This window comes from Oncorhynchus kisutch, linkage group LG18 (genome assembly GCF_002021735.2).
Source record: "Oncorhynchus kisutch isolate 150728-3 linkage group LG18, Okis_V2, whole genome shotgun sequence".
Lineage (NCBI taxonomy): Eukaryota > Metazoa > Chordata > Actinopteri > Salmoniformes > Salmonidae > Oncorhynchus > Oncorhynchus kisutch.
The window spans coordinates 6,092,569-6,113,933 of record NC_034191.2 but is presented as its reverse complement, the minus strand read 5'-3'; the positions used below and the strand labels follow the sequence as shown (position 1 = coordinate 6,113,933).

Sequence of the window (21,365 nt, the reverse complement as noted above, 5' to 3'; positions counted from 1 at the left end):
GCGTTCCACAGGGATGCTGGCCCATGTTGACTCTACAAGGTGTCTAAAGTGTTCCACAGGGATGCTGGTCCATGTTGACTCCGCTGCTTCCCACAGTTGTCTAGTTGACTGGATGTCCTTCAGATGGTGGACCATTCTTGATACAACACGGGAAACTGTTGCGCGTGAAAAAAACCAGCAGCGTTGCAGTTCTTGACACAAACCGGTGCACCTGGCACCTACTACCATACCCCGTTCAACGGAACTGAAATATTTTGTCTTGTCCGTTCACCCTCTGAATGGCACACATACACAATCCATGTCTCAATTGTCTCAAGGCTTAAAAGTCCTTCCGTAACCCCGTCTCCTCCACTTCATCTACACTGATTTGAAGTGGATTTAACAGGTGACATCAATAAGGGGATCATAGTTTTCACCTGGATTCACCTGGTCAGTCTGTGTCATGGAAGGAGCAGGTGTTCCTAATGTTTTGTACACTTGGTGTATATAGGGAAAAGACAGTCATTTCAGACACGCAGACATGGCCTTGTACATGAGTGGTAATGTTGCATATTAACCAGGTCTCTCTCTCTCTCTGTGTCCCCCCCCCCCCCCCCAGCTGCTGTACCTGCTGGACATGGTAAAGAATGGGATCCGACAGCAGAACCTCAGGATGCCCTTCATACTGACCACGTACATCACTAAGGTGGCCCGGCAGATGCTGAAACCAGAGGAGCACATGTACGTGGTGGTGAACCGGTTCCTGCTCTCCCATCAGTGTCTGGACTTCAGAAGGGTTCCAGAGTTCTTCAAACTGTTCTACAGCTGTGACATGGAGGTAAAGAATTACAGTAGTATAGTATTACTGTATTACAGTAGTATAGAATTACAGTAGTATAGTGTCAGTATTACAGTAGTATAGTATTACACTAGTATAGTATTACTGTATTACAGTAGTATAGTATTATAGTAGTATAGTGTCAGTATTACAGTAGTATAGTGTCAGTATTACAGTAGTATAGTGTCAGTATTACAGTAGTATAGTATTACACTAGTATAGTATTACACTAGTATAGTATTACTGTATTACAGTAGTATAGCATTACAGTAGTATAGTGTCAGTATTACAGTAGTATAGTATTACTGTATTACAGTAGTATAGTGTCAGTATTACACTAGTATAGTATTACTGTAGTATAGTATTACAGTATTACAGTAGTATAGCATTACAGTAGTATAGTGTCAGTATTACAGTAGTATAGTATTACACTAGTATAGTATTACTGTATTACAGTAGTATAGTATTATAGTAGTATAGTGTCAGTATTACAGTAGTATAGCTTTACAGTAGTATAGTAATATAGTATTACAGTAGTATAGAATTACAGTAATATAGTAGTATAGTAATACAGTAATATAGTATTACAGTAGTATAGTAGTACAGTATTACAGTAGTACAGTATTACAGTAATATAGAATTACAGTAGTATAGTAGTATAGTATTACAGTATTACAGTAGTAAAGTATTACAGTAGTATAGTAGTACAGTATTACAGCAGTATAGAATTACAGTAGTATAGTATTACAGTAGTATAGTATTACAGTAGTATAGTATTACAGTAGTATAGTATTAAAGTAGTATAGAATTACAGTAGTATAGAATTACAGTATTACAGTAGTATAGAATTACAGTAGTACAGTAGTATAGTGTTACAGTAGTATAGTGTCAGTATTACAGTAGTATAGAATTGCAGTAGTACAGTATTACAGTAGTATAGTATTACAGTAGTACAATAGTACAGTATTATAATATTACAGTAGTATAGTGTTACATTAGTATAGTGTTACAGTAGTATGGTGTCAGTATTACAGTAGTATAGTGTCAGTATTACAGTAGCATGCTATTACAGTAGTATAGTGTCAGTATTACAGTGGTATAGTATTACAGTAGTATCGTGTCAGTATTACAGTAGTATAGTGTCAGTATTACAGTAGTATAGTGTCAGTATTACAGTAGTATAGTATTAAAGTAGTATAGAATTACAGTAGTATAGAATTACAGTATTACAGTAGTATAGAATTACAGTAGTACAGTAGTATAGTGTTACAGTAGTATAGTGTCAGTATTACAGTAGTATAGAATTGCAGTAGTACAGTATTACAGTAGTATAGTATTACAGTAGTACAATAGTACAGTATTATAATATCACAGTAGTATAGTGTTACATTAGTATAGTGTTACAGTAGTATGGTGTCAGTATTACAGTAGTATAGTGTCAGTATTACAGTAGCATGGTATTACAGTAGTATAGTGTCAGTATTACAGTGGTATAGTATTACAGTAGTATCGTGTCAGTATTACAGTAGTATAGTGTCAGTATTACAGTAGTATAGTATTACAGTAGTATAGTGTCAGTATTACAGTAGTATAGTATTACAGTAGTATAGTGGCAGTATTACAGTAGTATAGTATTACAGTAGTATAGTGTCAGTATTACAGTAGTATAGTGTCAGTATTACAGCAGTATAGTGTCAGTATTACAGTAGTATAGTGTCAGTATTGCAGTAGTATAGTATTAGTCTTACTCGAGGTATTACTTTAGTCCTATGTAACTGACAGTATTCTAATAGGTTGTCCTTTGTAACTGACAGTATTCTAATAGGTTGTCCTATGTAACTGACAATATTCTAATAGGTTGTCCTATGTAACTGACAGTATTCTAATAGGTTGTCCTATGTAACTGACAATATTCTAATAGGTTGTCCTATGTAACTGACAGTATTCTAATAGGTTGTCCTATGTAACTGACAGTATTCTAATAGGTTGTCCTTTGTAACTGACAGTATTCTAATAGGTTGTCCTTTGTAACTGACAGTATTCTAATAGGTTGTCCTTTGTAACTGACAGTATTCTAATAGGTTGTCCTATGTAACTGACAGTATTCTAATAGGTTGTCCTATGTAACTGACAGTATTCTAAAAGGTTGTCCTTTAGTCCTATGTAACTGACAGTATTCTAATAGGTTGTCCTTTGTAACTGACAGTATTCTAAAAGGTTGTCCTTTAGTCCTATGTAACTGACAGTATTCTAATAGGTTGTCCTTTAGTCCTATGTAACTGACAGTATTCTAAAAGGTTGTCCTTTAGTCCTATGTAACTGACAGTATTCTAATAGGTTGTCCTATGTAACTGACAGTATTCTAATAGGTTGTCCTATGTAACTGACAGTATTCTAATAGGTTGTCATATGTAACTGACAGTATTCTAATAGGTTTTACTCTGATAAATGAAATAGTTGTCTGAGAAACTACTCAATCAATTTGGATTGGTTTTTTAAAAACATTTTTGTTTAAAATATTTTATTTTTGCATTTTCCAATTTAGAACATTCAAAACAAAAGTAAAAAGATATTAGACAACGGTAGGACAAAGTGACAGTAACAGACGAGCGTAACAACAAAAATAATAATAATTATATATACAAACATACAATAAGAAAAAAATAATAACGAGACATTGGATCACCTGCCGTAAGTCTACATATTATACATTACGTGTGAAACATTATGTGAGGATTATATAGAGATTCAATCAATGAGATGTGGGGGGAGATTCTCCATATAGTCAAAACATTGCCAAATTCTGTAAAATGTCTTTAACTTATTCCTCAAGCAGTAAGTGATTTTCTCCAAAGGGATACAACTATTAACTTCCGATAGCCACATTGCAACTGGCAGGGAGGAATCCAATTTCCATTTCAAGGCAATACATTTCTTGGCCATCGCTAGCAATATTTCCGTTAGCTTTATAGTACGGCTTTGCCTAAGATTGGTGTTAGTAAAGTTTCCCAGTAGACAGACATCCGGGTCTAAAGGAAATGGATTGGTGTTTGTCCCATTATTAAACTTGGATGCTGTGTGTTTAGCCCAGTGGATGTTATCAGTATGGAGGTGACTCGTCCCGTGATATGATGTTGTCTCTCCTCTCAGCACAAAATGGAGAGGGAGTGGATTCTGTCTGTCCTTGAGGAGGGCCTGAAAGACAGACAGTGTTATGATCTGCTGGACCAACAGGGGATCTTTCAGACACTGCTAGGATTCTGTTGCAGCCCACTCTGTGACCAACACACTCAGGTACCACCACACACACACACACACACACACACACGCGCCAGGCTGCAGCCCACTCTGTGACCAACACACTCAGGTACCAACACAACCACACACACACACACACACACAACCACACACACACAACCAACCACACACACACACACACACACACACAACCAACCACACACGCACACGCACACGCACACACACGCGCCAGGCTGCAGCCCACTCTGTGACCAACACACTCAGGTACCAACACAACCACACACACACACACACACACACACACACAACCACACACACACAACCAACCACACACACACACACACACACACACGCACACGCACACACACGCACCAGGCTGCAGCCCACTCTGTGACCAACACACTCCGGTACCAACACAACCACACACACTCGCTCGCCAGGGTTTTCCATTATGAAAATGAGGCGCCAGACACAGTTGACCAGCAGCATTTTAATTTACCGGACATTTTTTATAAATGTACCTGATGTTTTTCCCAGCATGCATTGGGTGTGTAACCTGATTAGGGGCTCAGAATGACAGAAATCACCTTTTTACATTGTGGTAATTCATCTTACACAGAACATGTAAGTCGAGGACGCAACAACGTGTTTCCTTACTTTGCACTTTGAATATGTGACCATAAATATCCACGTGTACTTTTCCTCAGCCAACAAGACCATTAACAAACAGCAAAATCACCAGCATGTCTGTATAATAGACCAATGAGAAGGAGAGACATTATCATGTTGTCTGTATGATAGACCAATGAGAAGGAGAGACATTATCATGTTGTCTGTATGATAGACCAGTAACAAACAGCAAAATCACCAGCATGTCTGTATAATAGACCAATGAGAAGGAGAGACATTATCATGTTGTCTGTATGATAGACCAGTAACAAACAGCAAAATCACCAGCATGTCTGTATAATAGACCAATGAGAAGGAGAGACATTATCATGTTGTCTGTATGATAGACCAATGAGAAGGAGAGACATTATCATGTTGTCTGTATGATAGACCAGTAACAAACAGCAAAATCACCAGCATGTCTGTATGATAGACCAATGAGAAGGAGAGACATTATCATGTTGTCTGTATGATAGACCAATGAGAAGGAGAGACATTATCATGTTGTCTGTATGATAGACCAATGAGAAGGAGAGACATTATCATGTTGTCTGTATGATAGACCAATGAGAAGGAGAGACATTATCATGTTGTCTGTATGATAGACCAATGAGAAACAGCAAAATCACCAGCCATTTTCATGGGCAAATGTCGACTTTAAAACAGTTACGGAGTTTGATGACTGTGATAGGAGAAGACTGAGGATTGATCAACAACATTGTAGTTACTCCACAATACTAACCTAAATGACAGAATGAAAAGAAGGAAGCCTGTACAGAATAAATATATACCAACAAGGAATTAAAGTAATACTGCAAAACATGTGGCAGAGCAATTTAGATTTTGTTCCTGAATACAAATGTTATGTTGGGGGAAAATCCAATACATTACCGAGTACCACTCTCCATGTTTACATGCATAGTGGTGGCTGCATCATGTTATGGGTATGCTTGTAATCGTTAAGGACTGGTGAGTTTTTCAGGATAAAAAATAAACCGAATGGATCTAAGGACAGGCAACATCCTAGAGGGAAAACCTGGTTCAGTCTGCTTTTCCACCAGACACTGGGAGATGAATTCACCTTTCAGAAGGACAATAACCTTTAACACAAGGCCACATCTACACTGGAGTTGCTTACCAAGAAGGCAGTGAATGTTCCTGAGTAGCCGAGTTACAGTTTTGACTTAAATCTACTTGAAAATCTATGGCCAAAACCAATTTGACAGAGCTTGAAGAATTTTTTTAAAGAATAATGCGCATATGTCCCACAATCCAGGTGTGGAAAGCTCTTAGAGATTTACCCAGAAAGACTCACAGCTGGCCAAAGGTGCTCAGAACATTTAGCTTAAAATGCTAATGAACTATTTCTTACCATTATTAGCACAGCAATGTGTACAAATCAAGTCGGATACCAGACGATGAAAGAAAGTTAAAAACCAGTAGAGCATGAGAGAAATAGACTACTGGTTTCAATGGTATATGTCTTTATAAAACAATAGACTACTGGTTTCAATGGTATATGTCTTTTATAAAACAATAGACTACTGGTTTCAATGGTATATGTCTTTATAAAACAATAGACTACTGGTTTCAATGGTATATGTCTATAAAACAATAGACTACTGGTTTCAATGGTATATGTCTTTAGAAAACAATAGACTACTGGTTTCAATGGTATATGTCTTTATAAAACAATAGACTACTGGTTTCAATGGTATGTGTCTTTATAAAACAATAGACTACTGGTTTCAATGGTATATGTCTTTAGAAAACAATAGACTACTGGTTTCAATGGTATATGTCTTTAGAAAACAATAGACTACTGGTTTCAATGGTATGTCTTTTATAAAACAATAGACTACTGGTTTCAATGGTATATGTCTTTTATAAAACAATAGACTACTGGTTTCAATGGTATATGTCTTTATAAAACAATAGACTACTGGTTTCAATGGTATATGTCTTTTATAAAACAATAGACTACTGGTTTCAATGGTATATGTCTTTATAAAACAATAGACTACTGGTTTCAATGGTATATGTCTTTATAAAACAATAGACTACTGGTTTCAATGGTATATGTCTTTATAAAACAATAGACTACTGGTTTCAATGGTATATGTCTTTATAAAACAATAGACTACTGGTTTCAATGGTATATGTCTTTATAAAACAATAGACTACTGGTTTCAATGGTATATGTCTTTTATAAAACAATAGACTACTGGTTTCAATGGTATATGTCTTTATAAAACAATAGACTACTGGTTTCAATGGTATATGTCTATAAAACAATAGACTACTGGTTTCAATGGTATATGTCTTTATAAAACAATAGACTACTGGTTTCAATGGTATATGTCTTTAGAAAACAATAGACTACTGGTTTCAATGGTATATGTCTTTATGGTAAGGCTCTATCTGTATTCTGTGAGTGTGTGATACATTATATATATTACAAATATACACGTGCCAATTGAATTCCTCTAGGTTATGCAAATTAACCCATAGACTGGTAAGCATGACAAGTCAAATGTAATGAATTAAAAGCATTATTACTCGATAGTATTTCTTGTTTTCTTCACCCAGGCGATTAGCCGGTGCCAATTTTATCTATCAGCTTTTAAAACATTTTTACGGCCAAAAGCCGGGCTATTACCAGCTAACGGAAACGCTGGCACACACACACACACACACACACACACAAGCACGCACACACACACACACAGGTAAAACAAAAAGGACTAGCACTACCTCAAATCAAATCAAATTTATTTATATAGCCCTTCGTACATCAGCTGATATCTCAAAGTGCTGTACAGAAACCCAGCCTAAAACCCCAAACAGCAAGCAATGCAGGTGTAGAAGCACGGTGGCTAGGAAAAACTCCCTAGAAAGGCCAATACCTAGGAAGAAACCTAGAGAGGAACAAGCTATGTGGGGTGGCCAGTCCTCTTCTGGCTGTGCCGGGTGGAGATTATAACAGAACATGGCCAAGATGTTCAAATGTTCATAAATGACCAGCAATGGTCGAATAATAATAAGGCAGAACAGTTGAAACTGGAGCAGCAGCACAGTCAGGTGGAAGTTGAAACTGGAGCAGCAGCATGGCCAGGTGGACTGGGGACAGCAAAGACAATTGCTGCTTTGTCTTTCTCTTAAGAATAAACCATTTCCCACTAAGTATAGAATTGTTTTTTTGGGGGTGGGGGGGGGGGGGGGGGTCATTTTCAGTTTGCATCTCTGTTCATGTACCTTGGTTGGAATGCAAAATTAGCAGCAGAAACAATAACAAAGCTAACTCCCCGCCCCTGTTTTGGTAAAAACCTGCCTGTTTGGGTAAAAAGCTAAGAGGGATAGATAGGGCTGGAGAAATGTGACCACTCTCAAATTCATAGACAGAGCTTTGGATGCAAAGGAATGACCATCCCTGATATAAAAATGATAGTTTCAACCATGTTATGAGACTATGTTTACATTTACTTTGTTTACACACATCGGAGTAAAACAAGCTGATATTGTGGGTTCTGATTGGTAGGACAGTTGAACTAAACTCACGAGACATAGAGAAAGTATTCACATCTCTTGACTTTATCCACATTCTGTTACGTTACAGCCTTATTCTAAAATGGATTTAATCGTTTTTTCCCCCCTCATCATTCTACACACAATACCCCATAATGACATCACAATACCCCATAATGACATCACAATACCCCATAATGACAAAGCGAAAACAGGACTTTAGAAATTTTTGTAAAACGTATTAAAAATAAATACCTGAAATATCACATTTACTTAGGTATTCAGACCCTTTACTCAGTACTTTGTTGAAGCACCTTTGGCAGTGACTACAGACTCGAGTCTTCTTCAACAGCGCCGTCTCAACCTCAGGAGGCTAAAGAAATTTGGCTTAAAACCTAAAAACCTGTGGGTTCTGATTGGTAGGACAGTTGAACTAAACTCACGAGGCATTTACAAGTTAGCGTCTTCTGAATCAATGGGTACATATATGTCCAACATGTGTTGGACATATATGTTTTGGACATATATATTAGGTAACATATATTTATGTTTTGGACATATACTGATTTACCCCCTTGTTTAAATACACAGTGTTTCAATAAAGTACAATGTTGTCATATGTTGATGTTCATGACCGTTGCCTCTCCTCCTGTGTTTGACGTTCTCTACCAGACTCTGATAGTGAGAGTCCTGCACCAGGCTGGTCGTGTGACCAAAGCAGCCTACAACCTGACCAAGGGTCACGGGCTCCTCACCTGGATTCTGCAGCTGCTGGAGAGGAGGTGAGATATACTGTCTGGATTTGGTCTGTACTATTTAAATCATCGAGCCAGACATTCTGGTTCTGAATGTATTTATTTTAAACAACAATAACAAAAAGTTGCCTTCACCAGGAAGCACAGTGACCTGAGCTCCGGGGGGGTGGTGGTCAGTGTGCTCTGGGGGGGGGGGGGGGGGGGGGGGGGGGTCAGTGTACTCTTGGGGGAGGGGGGGGGGGGGTCGGTGTGCTCTGGGGGGGGGGGGGGGTCGGTGTGCTCTGGGGGGGGGGGGGGGTCGGTGTGCTCTGGGGGGGGGGGTGGTCGGTGTGCTCTGGGGGGGTCAGTGAGCTCTGGGGGGGGTCAGTGAGCTCTGGGGGGGGGTCAGTGTGCTCTGAGGGGGGGGTCAGTGTGCTCTGAGGGGGGGGTCAGTGTGCTCTGAGGGGGGGGTCAGTGTGCTCTGGGGGGGGGTCAGTGTGCTCTGGGGGGGGTCAGTGTGCTCTGGGGGGGGTCAGTGTGCTCTGGGGGGGGGTCAGTGTGCTCTGGGGGGGGTCAGTGTACTCTTGGGGGGGGGGGGGGGGGTGGTCGGTGTGCTCTGGGGGGGGGTGGTGGTCGGTGTGCTCTGGGGGGGGGGTGGTCGGTGTGCTCTGGGGGGAGGGGGGGTCGGTGTGCTCTGGGGGGGGGTGGTCGGTGTGCTCTGGGGGGGGGTGGTCAGTGTGCTCTGGGGGGGGTGGTCAGTGTGCTCTGGGGGGGGGTGGTCAGTGTGCTCTGGGGGGGGGTGGTCAGTGTGCTCTGGGGGGGGTGGTCAGTGTGCTCTGGGGGGGGGTGGTCAGTGTGCTCTGGGGGGGGGTCAGTGTACTCTGGGGGGGGTGGTGGTCGGTGTGCTCTGGGGGGGGTCAGTGAGCTCTGGGGGGGGAGGTGGTCAGTGTGCTCTGGGGTGGGGGTCAGTGTGCTCCTGGGGGGGGGGTCAGTGTGCTCTGAAGGGGGGGGGGGTGGGCAGTGTGCTCTGGGGGGGGGGGGGGGGCGTCATTAGAGAAGAATCAAACGGAGTTAAAATAGTACCAGGACTGCTGTAGAATCAAACCCCTCTTCTCTCCTCCAGACATGTAGACCAGGGTCTGCTGAGTGCTGTGGTGGAGCTGCTCCATGTGCTGTGGTTCACCAACCTGGGCCAGAAGGAGACCCGTGGTGAAGGAGCCTCCTCTTCCTCATCCTCCACGGCCAAGGAGGACAAACCCCAGGGACACAGCACTCCAAAGGTTCTCCCTCTACCCCTCATCAGCCAGTTCCTGTGTGTGGCCACCACCATCATCAGACATCTGAGGTAGAGGACCCCTTAACTACATTATGATGGTCTGCTTAGTAAAGCAAAATGTAGTTAAAAGACACCGTTGTGAGTAGTGTGGAAAGTCAACACCCGCCACCTGCCAAATGGGGGTATATTTTGGCATTGCCGGGTAAGGATGTCTATTTCACCTGTCACGTTGGCCACACAGCATTTGGGAACACTTTAAAAAAATTTTTATCCCCAATCGAAAAGCCCAAATGTAGAAGTAAGTTGACTTGACCTGAAAGGCTACCAAAGTGTGACTTTTTGTCTTGTTGTTTCTTGGCTAGTTATATCGTTTTGTTCACATACCTAGTTGTTTTTCAATATACGTTTGCTGCAACTGTCTACTGGTAGCGCAGACATGGAGATGATCTCTGAGTGTCTTTACCACGGTAATGGCCCGCACCTTAATGGGGCAGCAGAACATTTTTACCACGGTAATGGCCCGCCCCTTAAAGGGACAGCAGAACATTTTTACCACGGTAATGGCCCGCACCTTAAAGGGGCAGCAGACCATTTTTGTCTCACCTCATGACTAAATTATTTTGGGGTAAATTGTGTTTGATTGAGCACGGAACAGTTCAAAAACTTTTCATTCATCAACTTTGAGTTATTTCTTATCCTTAAAACACTCAAATAATTCCATTGTGCTCCTACATTATATCAATGGATGCACTCCTTGTAACACAATTATGCGTCAGAGCCCTGAACAAATAATAATAATAACAAATAATAACAAATAATAACAAATAATAACAAATAATAACAAATAATAACAAATAATAACAAATAATAACAAATAATAACAAATAATAATAATAACAAATAATATCAAATAATAACAAATAATAACAAATAATAACAAATAATAATAATAACAAATAATAACAAATAATAACAAATAATAACAAATAATAACAAATAATAACAAATAATAATAATAACAAATAATAACAAATAACAAATAATCCGTATGACTCTGTTTATCTGTTTACTTTTTACTATTGTATCTAAATTATTTATTTGAACATACATTCGTTGAAAGATTTGGGTCACTTAAAAGGAAATAGAATTGAGCGATATACCACATTACTTCTTAATAGTAATACATTCCTTGTTTTAGAAACATTACTAAGCATGCTCATCTGTTATTTGTGATTTTTGCTGTATAAATGTCGGGAAAAATATTTTGCTGGTAAAACATTTGAGCGGCTGGTAGATTAGATTTTTTTTAAATGTATTTTCCTGCCACGTGGCTGGTGGACCAACAAGTTCATTTCCCACCACCCTGGTTGTGAGATAATGGTAACACCTCTATGAATGGTATAAATGGGTCCAGGGGTAGTACCACTTGACCTGACCAAGAAAAATTCTGGTCTCAAGTCACATGGCCAGAAAAACTCTGGATATAATTTGATCCTTCAGAAATGATTCACACCCTTTGACTTCTACCCCATGGTGTTGTGTTACAGCCTGGATTTAAAATGGACTAAATTGAGACAGGCCACTGGTTACTGGCCTACACACAATACCCCATAATGTCAAAAGTGGATATATATATATTTTTTTAACTAATTAGTTAAAAATGAAGAGCTGAAATGTCTTTAGTCAATTAGTATTTAATCCTTTTTGTTATGGCAAGCCTAAATACTTTCAGGATTGTAAATGTGCTTATCAAGTCACAATAAGTTTCATGGTCTCACTGTGTGTAATAAGTGTTTAACATGATTGTTTTTTATGTCTACCTCATCGCCCCACACATACAATTATCTGCAAGGCCCCTCCAATCGAGCAGTGAATTTCAAATACAGATTCAACCAGATTCAGCCTCCTGAAGGGAAAAGAGGTGTTGTCTAGCCCTCTTCACGACTGTTGGTGTGTGTTGATCATGATAGCTTCTTAGTGATGTCGACACTGAGGAGCTCTTGACCCGCTCCAATACAGTCCTGTCGATGTGAATGGGGGTTTTCGTGGCCTTGCGTTTCCTGCAGTCCACAATCAGCTCTTCTGTCTTGCTGACGATAAGGGAGAGGTTATTGTGCTGGCACAACACTGTCAAGTCTCTGACCTCCTCCCTATAGGCTGTCTCGTCGTCGGTGATCAGGCATACTTAATGATGGTGTTGGAGTCCTATGTGGCAACACAGTCATGGGTGAACAAGGAGTACAGGAGGGGACTAAGCATACACCCCTGAGGGGCTCCTTTGTTGAGGGTCAGCATGGCGGCCGTGTTGTTGCCTACCCTCACCACCTCGGGGCGGCCTGTCAGGAAGTTCAGGATCCAGTTGCAGAGGGAGGTGTCTAGTCCCATGGTCCTTAGCTTAGTGATGTCTATGGCGTTGAATTCTGAGCTGTCGTCAATGAAAAGCATCCTCACGTAGGTGTTCCTCTTGTCCAGGTGGGAAAGGGCAGTGTGGAGTTCAATAGAGATTGCATCATCTGTGGATCTGTTGGGGAGGTATGCCAATTGGACTGGGTCCAGGGTGTCTGGGATGATGGCTACAGATGTGAGTGCTACAGGGCGATAGTCATTTAGACAGGTTACCTTGCCATTCTTGGGTACAGGGACATATTGGTCGTCTTGAAACTAGTTGATATTACAGAGTTGAAAATGTCAGTGAAGACACTTGCCAGCTGGTCAGCGAATGCTCTGAGTGGACGTCCTGGTGATCTGTTTGGCCTTGAGACCTTGTGAATGTTAACCTGTTTTAAAAGGCCTTTCTCCATATTGTCTATGGAGAGCTTTCTCACACAGTCGTCTGGAACAGCTGGTGTTCTCATGCATGGTTCGAGGCGAGCATTGAAGGCATTTAGCTCAACTGGTAGGTTTGTCTCACTTTCCCTTTCTAATCCGTGATAGTTTACACGCCCTGCCACATCCGACAAGCATCATAGCCAGCGTTGTCGTATTCGAATCTTAGTCCTGTATTGACGCTTTACCTGTTTGATGGCTCGTTGGAGGACGTAGCGCAATTTCTTATAAGAGTCCAGATTAGTGTTCCGCTCTCCTTCTTTATTGAGCTGCTACTTCCTGTTTTGAGTTTTTACTGGTAAGAAGGAATCAGGAGGATTAGAGTTATGGTCAGATTTGCCGAATAGAGGGCGAGCGAGCTTTACACGTGTTTCTATGTGTGGAGTAAAGGTGATTTTTTTTTAGAGTTTTGTCGCCTCTAGTTGCACAGGTGACGTGCTGGTAGAAATGAGGTCAATGGGGTTTCAGTTTCCCTGCATTACAAACACCGGCCACTAGGGGTGCCACTTCTGGATGAGCATTTTCTTGTTTGCTTATGGCCTTATACCGCTGGTTGAGTCTGGTCTTAGTGCCAACATCAGTTTATGTTGGTAAATAGACCGCTACAAGAATATAGATGATAAACTCTCTTGGTAAATAGTGTGGTCTACATTTGAGATGAGTAAAACAAAACACACAGAAGAGCACATAAAACGATAGCTATCCATTCCAACGCCGTTCCTATACTGCTCTCCAGACTGCTGTACCATGGGACAGCTCTGTTACCTCTCCTCCTCTCATACCCCTCTTCTCTTCTCCAGGCTGGTGAAGGCAGGTCAGCTGAGCCTGTATCTCCAGACTCTGAGCTCCATCCTGCAACATTGTGGAACAGCTCTGGGGGTCCACGGGGAGGCTGGCTGGCTGACCTTACGACCCCAGGCTCTTTCCTCCCAAGACGCCCTCGCCCTCCTCCACCGCTGGAGCACACTGACCCACAATGCACCGCTCCTCAGCCAGCTGCAGACTGTGGCGGAGAAACACAAAGTCAAGGAGCTGCTGGGTGAGCGATTACTGGATCTGTCATGCTACTGCTAGAATCTCTGCTGCCTCATGATGTGGCTTCTCTCTTTGAATTACCTGCGTTGACAAAATGTTTAGGAGCTGTAGTTTATTAAAAACACCTCATGATGTGGCTTCTCTCTCTGGGGAGATCGAATGGGTGGTCAACCATCCTCCAGGAGAGATCGAATGGGTGGTCAACCATCCTCCAGGAGAGATCGAATGGGTGGTCAACCATCCTCCGGGAGAGATCTAATGGGTGGTCAACCATCCTCCGGGAGAGATCTAATGGGTGGTCAACCATCCTCCAGGATAGATCAAATGGGTGGTCAACCATCCTCCAGGAGAGATCAAATGGGTGGTCAACCATCCTCCAGGAGAGATCAAATGGGTGGTCAACCATCCTCCAGGAGAGATCGAATGGGTGGTCAACCATCCTCCAGGACAGATCGAATGGGTGGTCAACCATCCTCCAGGACAGATCGAATGGGTGGTCAACCATCCTCCAGGAGAGATCGAATGGGTGGTCAACCATCCTCCAGGAGAGATCGAATGGGTGGTCAACCATCCTCCAGGAGAGATCGAATGGGTGGTCAACCATCCTCCAGGACAGATCGAATGGGTGGTCAACCATCCTCCAGGATAGATCGAATGGGTGGTCAACCATCCTCCAGGAGAGATCGAATGGGTGGTCAACCAGCCTCCAGGAGAGAGCTAATGGGTGGTCAACCATCCTCCAGGAGAGATCAAATGGGTGGTCAACCATCCTCCAGGAGAGATCAAATGGGTGGTTAACCATCCTCCAGGAGAGATCGAATGGGTGGTCAACCATCCTCCAGGAGAGATCGAATGGGTGGTCAACCATCCTCCAGGAGATCGAATGGGTGGTCAACCATCCTCCAGGAGAGATCGAATGGGTGGTCAACCATCCTCCAGGAGAGATCGAATGGGTGGTCAACCATCCTCCAGGAGATCGAATGGGTGGTCAACCATCCTCCAGGAGAGATCGAATGGGTGGTCAACCATCCTCCAGGAGATCTAATGGGGGGTCAACCATCCTCCAGGAGATCTAATGGGTGGTCAACCATCCTCCAGGAGAGCTCATGGGTGGTCAACCATCCTCCAGGAGAGATCGAATGGGTGGTCAACCATCCTCCAGGAGAGCTAATGGGTGGTCAGGTTGAATTTTTATTCCCCCTCTAACAAACCACAACCGGACCTTGATAAACTGCCTCCATTTGAGCAGGCCTGGATCGAATGCCTGCACACCCAGCAGCTCTCCAGACTGAGGGCCGACCATGTGTGTTTTATACAGTAGTCTAACAGGTATTAGCAGCTCTCCAGGCTGAGGGCTGACGGTGTGTGTTTTATACAGTAGTCTAACAGGTATTAGCAGCTCTCCAGGCTGAGGGCTGACCATGTGTGTTTTATACAGTAGTCTAACAGGTATTAGCAGTTCTCCAGGCTGAGGGCTGACCATGTGTGTTTTATACAGTAGTCTAACAGGTATTAGCAGCTCTCCAGCCTGAGGGCTGACCATGTGTTTTTATACAGTAGTCTAACAGGTATTCTACTATGTGGGGGTTTAGTGCCTTGCTCAATGACAGGGGATGGGAACAGAGAGCAGCCTCACTGTGTTGATACCACATTACACTGACTTTTCTATACAGTGCCCCATTTTCTGTTGTTTTGGCTCTGTACTCCAGCACTTTGGATTTGAAATTATAAAAGGAGTGAGAAAGTTAGACGCACAAATATCATACCCACAAGACATGCTAACCTCTCACCATTACAATAACAGGGGAGGTTAGCATACCACCAAGACATGCTAACCTCTCACCATTACAATAACAGGGGAGGTTAGCATACCACCAAGACATGCTTACCTCTTACCACTACAATAACAGGGGAGGTTAGCATTTTATATCATAACCCCAAGACATGCTAACCTCTCACCATTACAATAACAGGGGAGGTTAGCATTTTATATCATACCCCCAAGACATGCTAACCTCTCACTATTACAATAACAGGGGAGGTTAGCATTTTATATCATACCCCCAAGACATGCTAACCTCTCACCATTACAATAACAGGGGAGGTTAGCATTTTATATCATACCCCCAAGACATGCTAACCTTTCACCATTACAATAACAGGGGAGGTTAGCATTTCATATCATACCCCCAAGACATGCTAACCTCTCACCATTACAATAACAGGGGAGGTTAGCATTTTATATCATACCCCCAAGACATGCTAACCTCTCACCATTACAATAACAGGGGAGGTTAGCATTTTATATCATACCCCCAAGACATGCTAACCTCTCACCATTACAATAACAGGGGAGGTTAGCATTTTATATCATACCCCCAAGACATGCTAACCTCTCACCATTACAATAAAAGGGGAGGTTAGCATTTTATATCATACCCCCAAGACATGCTAACCTCTCACCATTACAATAACAGGGGAGGTTAGCATTTATATCATACCCCCAAGACATGCTAACCTCTCACCATTACAATAACAGGGGAGGTTAGCATTTTACATCATACCCCCAAGACATGCTAACCTCTCACCATTACAATAACAGGGGAGGTTAGCATTTTATATCATACCCCCAAGACATGCTAACCTCTCACCATTACAATAACAGGGGAGGTTAGCATTTTATATCATACCCCCAAGACATGCTAACCTCTCACCATTACAATAACAGGAGTGGTTAGCATTGTATATCATAACCCCAAGACATGCTAACCTCTCACCAAAGTGCTGGAGTACAGAGCCAAAACAACAAATGTGTCACTGTCCCAATAGTTACAGAGGGCGCCCTATGTACGTAGAGACGCCACCAATTGTTGGTCATGGAAAGTTGGTTAAATGTCATGGAAAAGTCATGAAATTCCACCTGTCAAAAATGTGTATGAACCTTGCCTTGACAAATCTCTGTACTGGCATTGGTTTCAGCTTGGCATTATTCACCCCTCGTCCTCGTCTGTGACAGCAGAATCAACATGTCTGTTTGTGTTTCTGTACGTCCTCAGGGTCGGGCAGGGAGAAAGGCCGAGGGAGAAGCTCCTCTGTCCAGGTCCAGGTCCGTTCTCACTCCCGACCAAAGGAGGAGGAGGAGGAAGGAGAGGTAGAGAGACGAGAGGAGGAGAAGACTCTTTTGGAGAAGTGTATTCCTCACCTCAGGAATATCTTTACCCACTGGGAGCCTGTCTCTCTTGCCTGTCCCCCCTCTTCCACCGCCAGCCCACCTCCCTCCCCTGACCCCCATACTCCCACCTCCACCCCTCTGGCTAACACCACAGCCCATCTTCTCACCAGGTGGTTCCTGAACTCCTTGGTTGAGGGAGCCTCCACCTACGAGGACAAAAGGACAGTCCACTTCCTTCGCTGGTTCCAGAAGACTGTCCTGTCTCATAGATTCATAGTGGACCTGGTGCTGGCTGACCCTGCTGTGAGAGTGGACCTGCTCCGTCTATATCACCAGGCCTGTGAGCCCCAGGCCCAGGCCCAGACCCAGCCCCAGACCCAGCCCCAGGCCCAGATCTCTTCCAGGGTAGAACACGTCCAGCTGTTCACCAACATTATGATCCAGCTCCTGGAGTCCAGAGGCTGCACTGAGAGTGACCTGCACAGGGCCGTGCTCACAGCATGCTCCCTAGGAACAACATGTGATGACCAGACCACAAAGGGTAAGAAGAGATGACCGATTCAGATAAACTTTATCTTCAATATTTATTGTATCGTAACAGGGGAGATTGCAGTGATTTGTAAAAAATAACATCAGATATAGCTACAAATTCCCAGGAAAAATAGTTTTACATTGAAACTAGTTGCGTCTCTTGCGTTGCTTGGAAATGGAAGGAAATGACACGTCTCATACATTGTTGTTGTTTATCTTGATCTCCTCCTTCAGAAGGTCTGATGTTGCTGTCTCTGTACATCCATGAGATGTGGAGTGGAGCGAAGAGCCCAGAGCTGTTCCTGAACCATGTCAGATTGGCGAATGAGATCCAGGGCTCTATAGGAACCAAGGACCAGAAGAAGAAGTCCAAACGACGTTCCCAGACACACACAGCCCTCAGAACCATCTGTAGTGACCTCCTCTCAGGACTGCAGTCTACTGTTGCACCATAGGTGTTAAATAGCTGTGGCCCACATTACACCCTATTGAGTATGCTATTTCTTAACCAGGGCCCGTGGTCTCTGGTCAAAAAGTAGTGAACCACACTGAGTGTACAAAACATTAAGAACACCTGCTCTTCCCATGACATAGATGACCAGGTGAAAGATATGATCCCTTATTGGATGGCACCTGTTAAATCAACTTCAACCAGTGTAGATGAAGGGGAGGAGACAGGCTAAACCAGTGTAGATGAAGGGGAGGAGACAGGCTAAACCAGTGTAGATGAAGGGGAGGAGACAGGCTAAACCGGTGTAGATGAAGGGGAGGAGACAGGCTAAACCAGTGTAGATGAAGGGGAGGAGGCAGGTTAAATCAGTGTAGATGAAGAGGAGGAGGCAGATTAAAGAAGCTCTATGTTAGGAAGGTGTTCCTAATGTTTGCTATACTCTGTGTGTGTGTGTGTGTGTGTGTGTGTGTGTGTGTGTGTGTGTGTGTGTGTGTGTGTGTGTGTGTGTGTGTGTGTGTGTGTGTGTGTGTGTGTGTATAGAGAGCAGTTCCATACAGTAGATTCAGAGTTGAGATAAGTGTGCACAACTCATGACATTTGAGTTGAACGTCTAGTGAGAAGAGGACATTTTCTGAGAATCTCAAGTCAGAATACAGTATGCATACTTGTACACATTTGAAAACGGTGTTTACTCATAAAATGGAAGCCTCCGTTATTTTGCATCTAAATTTTCTAAAAGAAGTTGTGTGTTTTGTATGTGAATCATTACATTACATTATTTTTGTTTGTTCAAAACATTCACTTCGCTCTTTTATAAAATGTTGTAAAACTATTTTGGTGTCGTCTTGTATTTGAATAGAAACATGGAAATCCTACTTTGTAACCAGGCCATTACATTGCAGGTAAGTCGATGTTCCACACAGATGTTTTATAATAGTTCTGAATAGTTGAGAAACGCCCCATCAGACCACAGCAGTGGTGTTCCAAATGCCATATCCTGGCAGTGTGTCCTTATTTGAGGCACTTAACCCCTAAAAAATGGCTCTTTGGGCTCTGCACTGGCTGCCTTGTGCTCCCAACGTGTGTGTGTGTGTCTTTCAGAGGGGTTTGGGGATCAAGCAGAAAACAGATCAAGTATACTCCATCAAGCAGAATTGGATCTAGGGTTCCTCCACGATTTCTTGGCCGTTTTGGAACTATGAGCTCTGCACAGAAAAAAACAATACATTTGCATTAAACAGGTGCAAGTGGGAAACTCTTTTGTTTTTCTCATCAGTGAGTCCTAACAATTGATCTTTTATCAGCCTTTCAGATTCAAAGCCTCATAAATACTCATCTGTCTGTAAAACATGACCTGAAATACATTGTATTCAGGCTGTATGAGACTGAAAGGAGCGACTTACTTGGGTAGACTGACTGAACGGGACATGAAAGTCAAAATGGCAAACAGGAATCCCACAAAAGCAGCCAGACTGATCCAGAATACGATCACTATCAAGTCTGAAGGAGGGAAAAGAGGGACAATCTTAGTATCGCTGCAAGTCTTTGTTCCAAAAGGCATCCTATTCCCTATATAGTGCACTACTTTAGACCAGGGCTGGTATCCTATTCCCTATATAGTACACTACTTTAGACCAGGGCTAGCATCCTATTCCCTATATAGTGCACTACTTTAGACCAGGGCTGGCACCCTATTCCTTATATAGTGCACTACTTTTGACCTGTATAGTGCACTATTAGGTAATAGGGTGCCATTTGGGATACAGGGATGATGGTAAAGGAAGCCTTTTCAATACTCACACTTGTTATATTTCAGTTTGCGCTCGTCCACTGGTATTGGGTCTAGGTAATCGTAGTAATATTCCCACTCGTATCTCCATGAATCCTGTGAGGAGTTAGTGGAGTTTATCATTCTCATGGTCAGTCGTGTAGGAATGCCTTTTCCTCTCTCAGATTTATTGTGCTCTCCCTCTCCCCCTTTGTCTCTCTCCTGCCCTGTCTCTCTCTCTCCTGCCCTGTCGCTCTCTCTCTCCTGCCTTCTCTCCTGCCCTGTCGCTCTCTCTCTCTCCTGCCTTCTCTCCTTCCCTGTCTCTCTCTCCTGCCCTGTCTCTCTCTCTCTCCTGCCCTGTCTCTCTCTCTCCTGCCTTCTCTCCTGCCCTGTTGCTCGCTCGCTCTCACGCCCTGTCTCTCTCTCTCTCTCACGCCCTGTCTCTTTCTCTCGCCCAGTTTCTCGGACTCTTTCTCTCTCCCGCCCTGTCTGTCTCTCTCTCAAACCAAGATCATGATAAAACAACATTTTTTTAAACAAGGGACTTATGTATAGATCTCAATTTTTCATAAAAATTAAAAATATGGGTGGGTCATAGAAATACAATGTAGTTTGTGTCACTTAATTTTCTAATTTCCTTTGTCCAGCTTTCTTGTGTTGTCGGCTGCCCTTGTAATCCACATCGATCTTTATGATTAGTATAATTGAGTTACTATAAATTATCATCACCATTCTCAATTTGTGATAAACTCTTGAATATTGTCCTGATTCACATCTGTGGGGTGTCTTTGCAGCAATCCTGTCCTGGCCTCTTCTGGTCTCTCGCGAGAAATTGGTTATGCGTTCCAATGTGTTTTTCCCTCGTAAACGTTTTGGCCACAGATAGAACAATGACCCAGATATTTCATCTGATGTATAAATGTGAAGCATCCGGTAAGCTTTTCCACTCACTACCAAATATGTTGATGAGCGGAAGCCCAGTGGGAGATGGAGCGAAATTAATTTATGCCCGAAAATCTGCTAATTTTCTCATCGATGAAACCTTTGATCTCCATACAGTTTTCTGTTTCAAAAATGAAGATATATAACATAGTGGACTGCGTGTTGTAGACTTTACCCTTTGCCAAAGTTTTTTAAATTTTTTAATGGCGTTGTTTAATTAAGAGTGCAGGGCGAATTGAGTTATTGCACACGCGCACTTCATAAAGTAGGCGTTCTCTAACGGAAATATGTAAATATATGCTAGAACGCTCCAATAGGATCTCCACTAGCTTGTGCATGGCTCTGACCACATCCTTGCTTG

The 21,365-nt window shown here is 42.7% G+C and overlaps 1 protein-coding gene and 1 non-coding gene across 3 annotated transcripts in view; one reads left to right on the top strand and one right to left on the bottom strand.

Annotated features, from left to right (window-relative positions):
• The window catches only part of urb1 (URB1 ribosome biogenesis homolog), a 65,369-nt gene extending 46,243 nt beyond the window's left edge, over nt 1-19,126 (top strand). For both annotated transcript variants that reach the window (XM_031795490.1, XM_031795489.1), the window contains exons 32-38: nt 599-817; nt 3,968-4,111; nt 8,942-9,051; nt 10,127-10,348; nt 13,906-14,144; nt 17,197-17,853; nt 18,078-19,126. In XM_031795490.1, coding sequence (XP_031651350.1) covers nt 599-817; nt 3,968-4,111; nt 8,942-9,051; nt 10,127-10,348; nt 13,906-14,144; nt 17,197-17,853; nt 18,078-18,298 — 1,812 coding nt within the window. In that variant the 3' untranslated portion in view covers nt 18,299-19,126. The remainder of the gene's footprint in view (nt 1-598; nt 818-3,967; nt 4,112-8,941; nt 9,052-10,126; nt 10,349-13,905; nt 14,145-17,196; nt 17,854-18,077) is intronic.
• Nucleotides 17,880-20,372, bottom strand: LOC109885626 (uncharacterized). Its single transcript, XR_004203930.1, has 3 exons — nt 20,095-20,372; nt 19,698-19,794; nt 17,880-19,499 (listed from the first exon to the last, which is right to left on the bottom strand). It is a non-coding gene; the product is annotated as an uncharacterized LOC109885626 (transcript).
• Nucleotides 20,373-21,365: the final 993 nt, after the last annotated feature.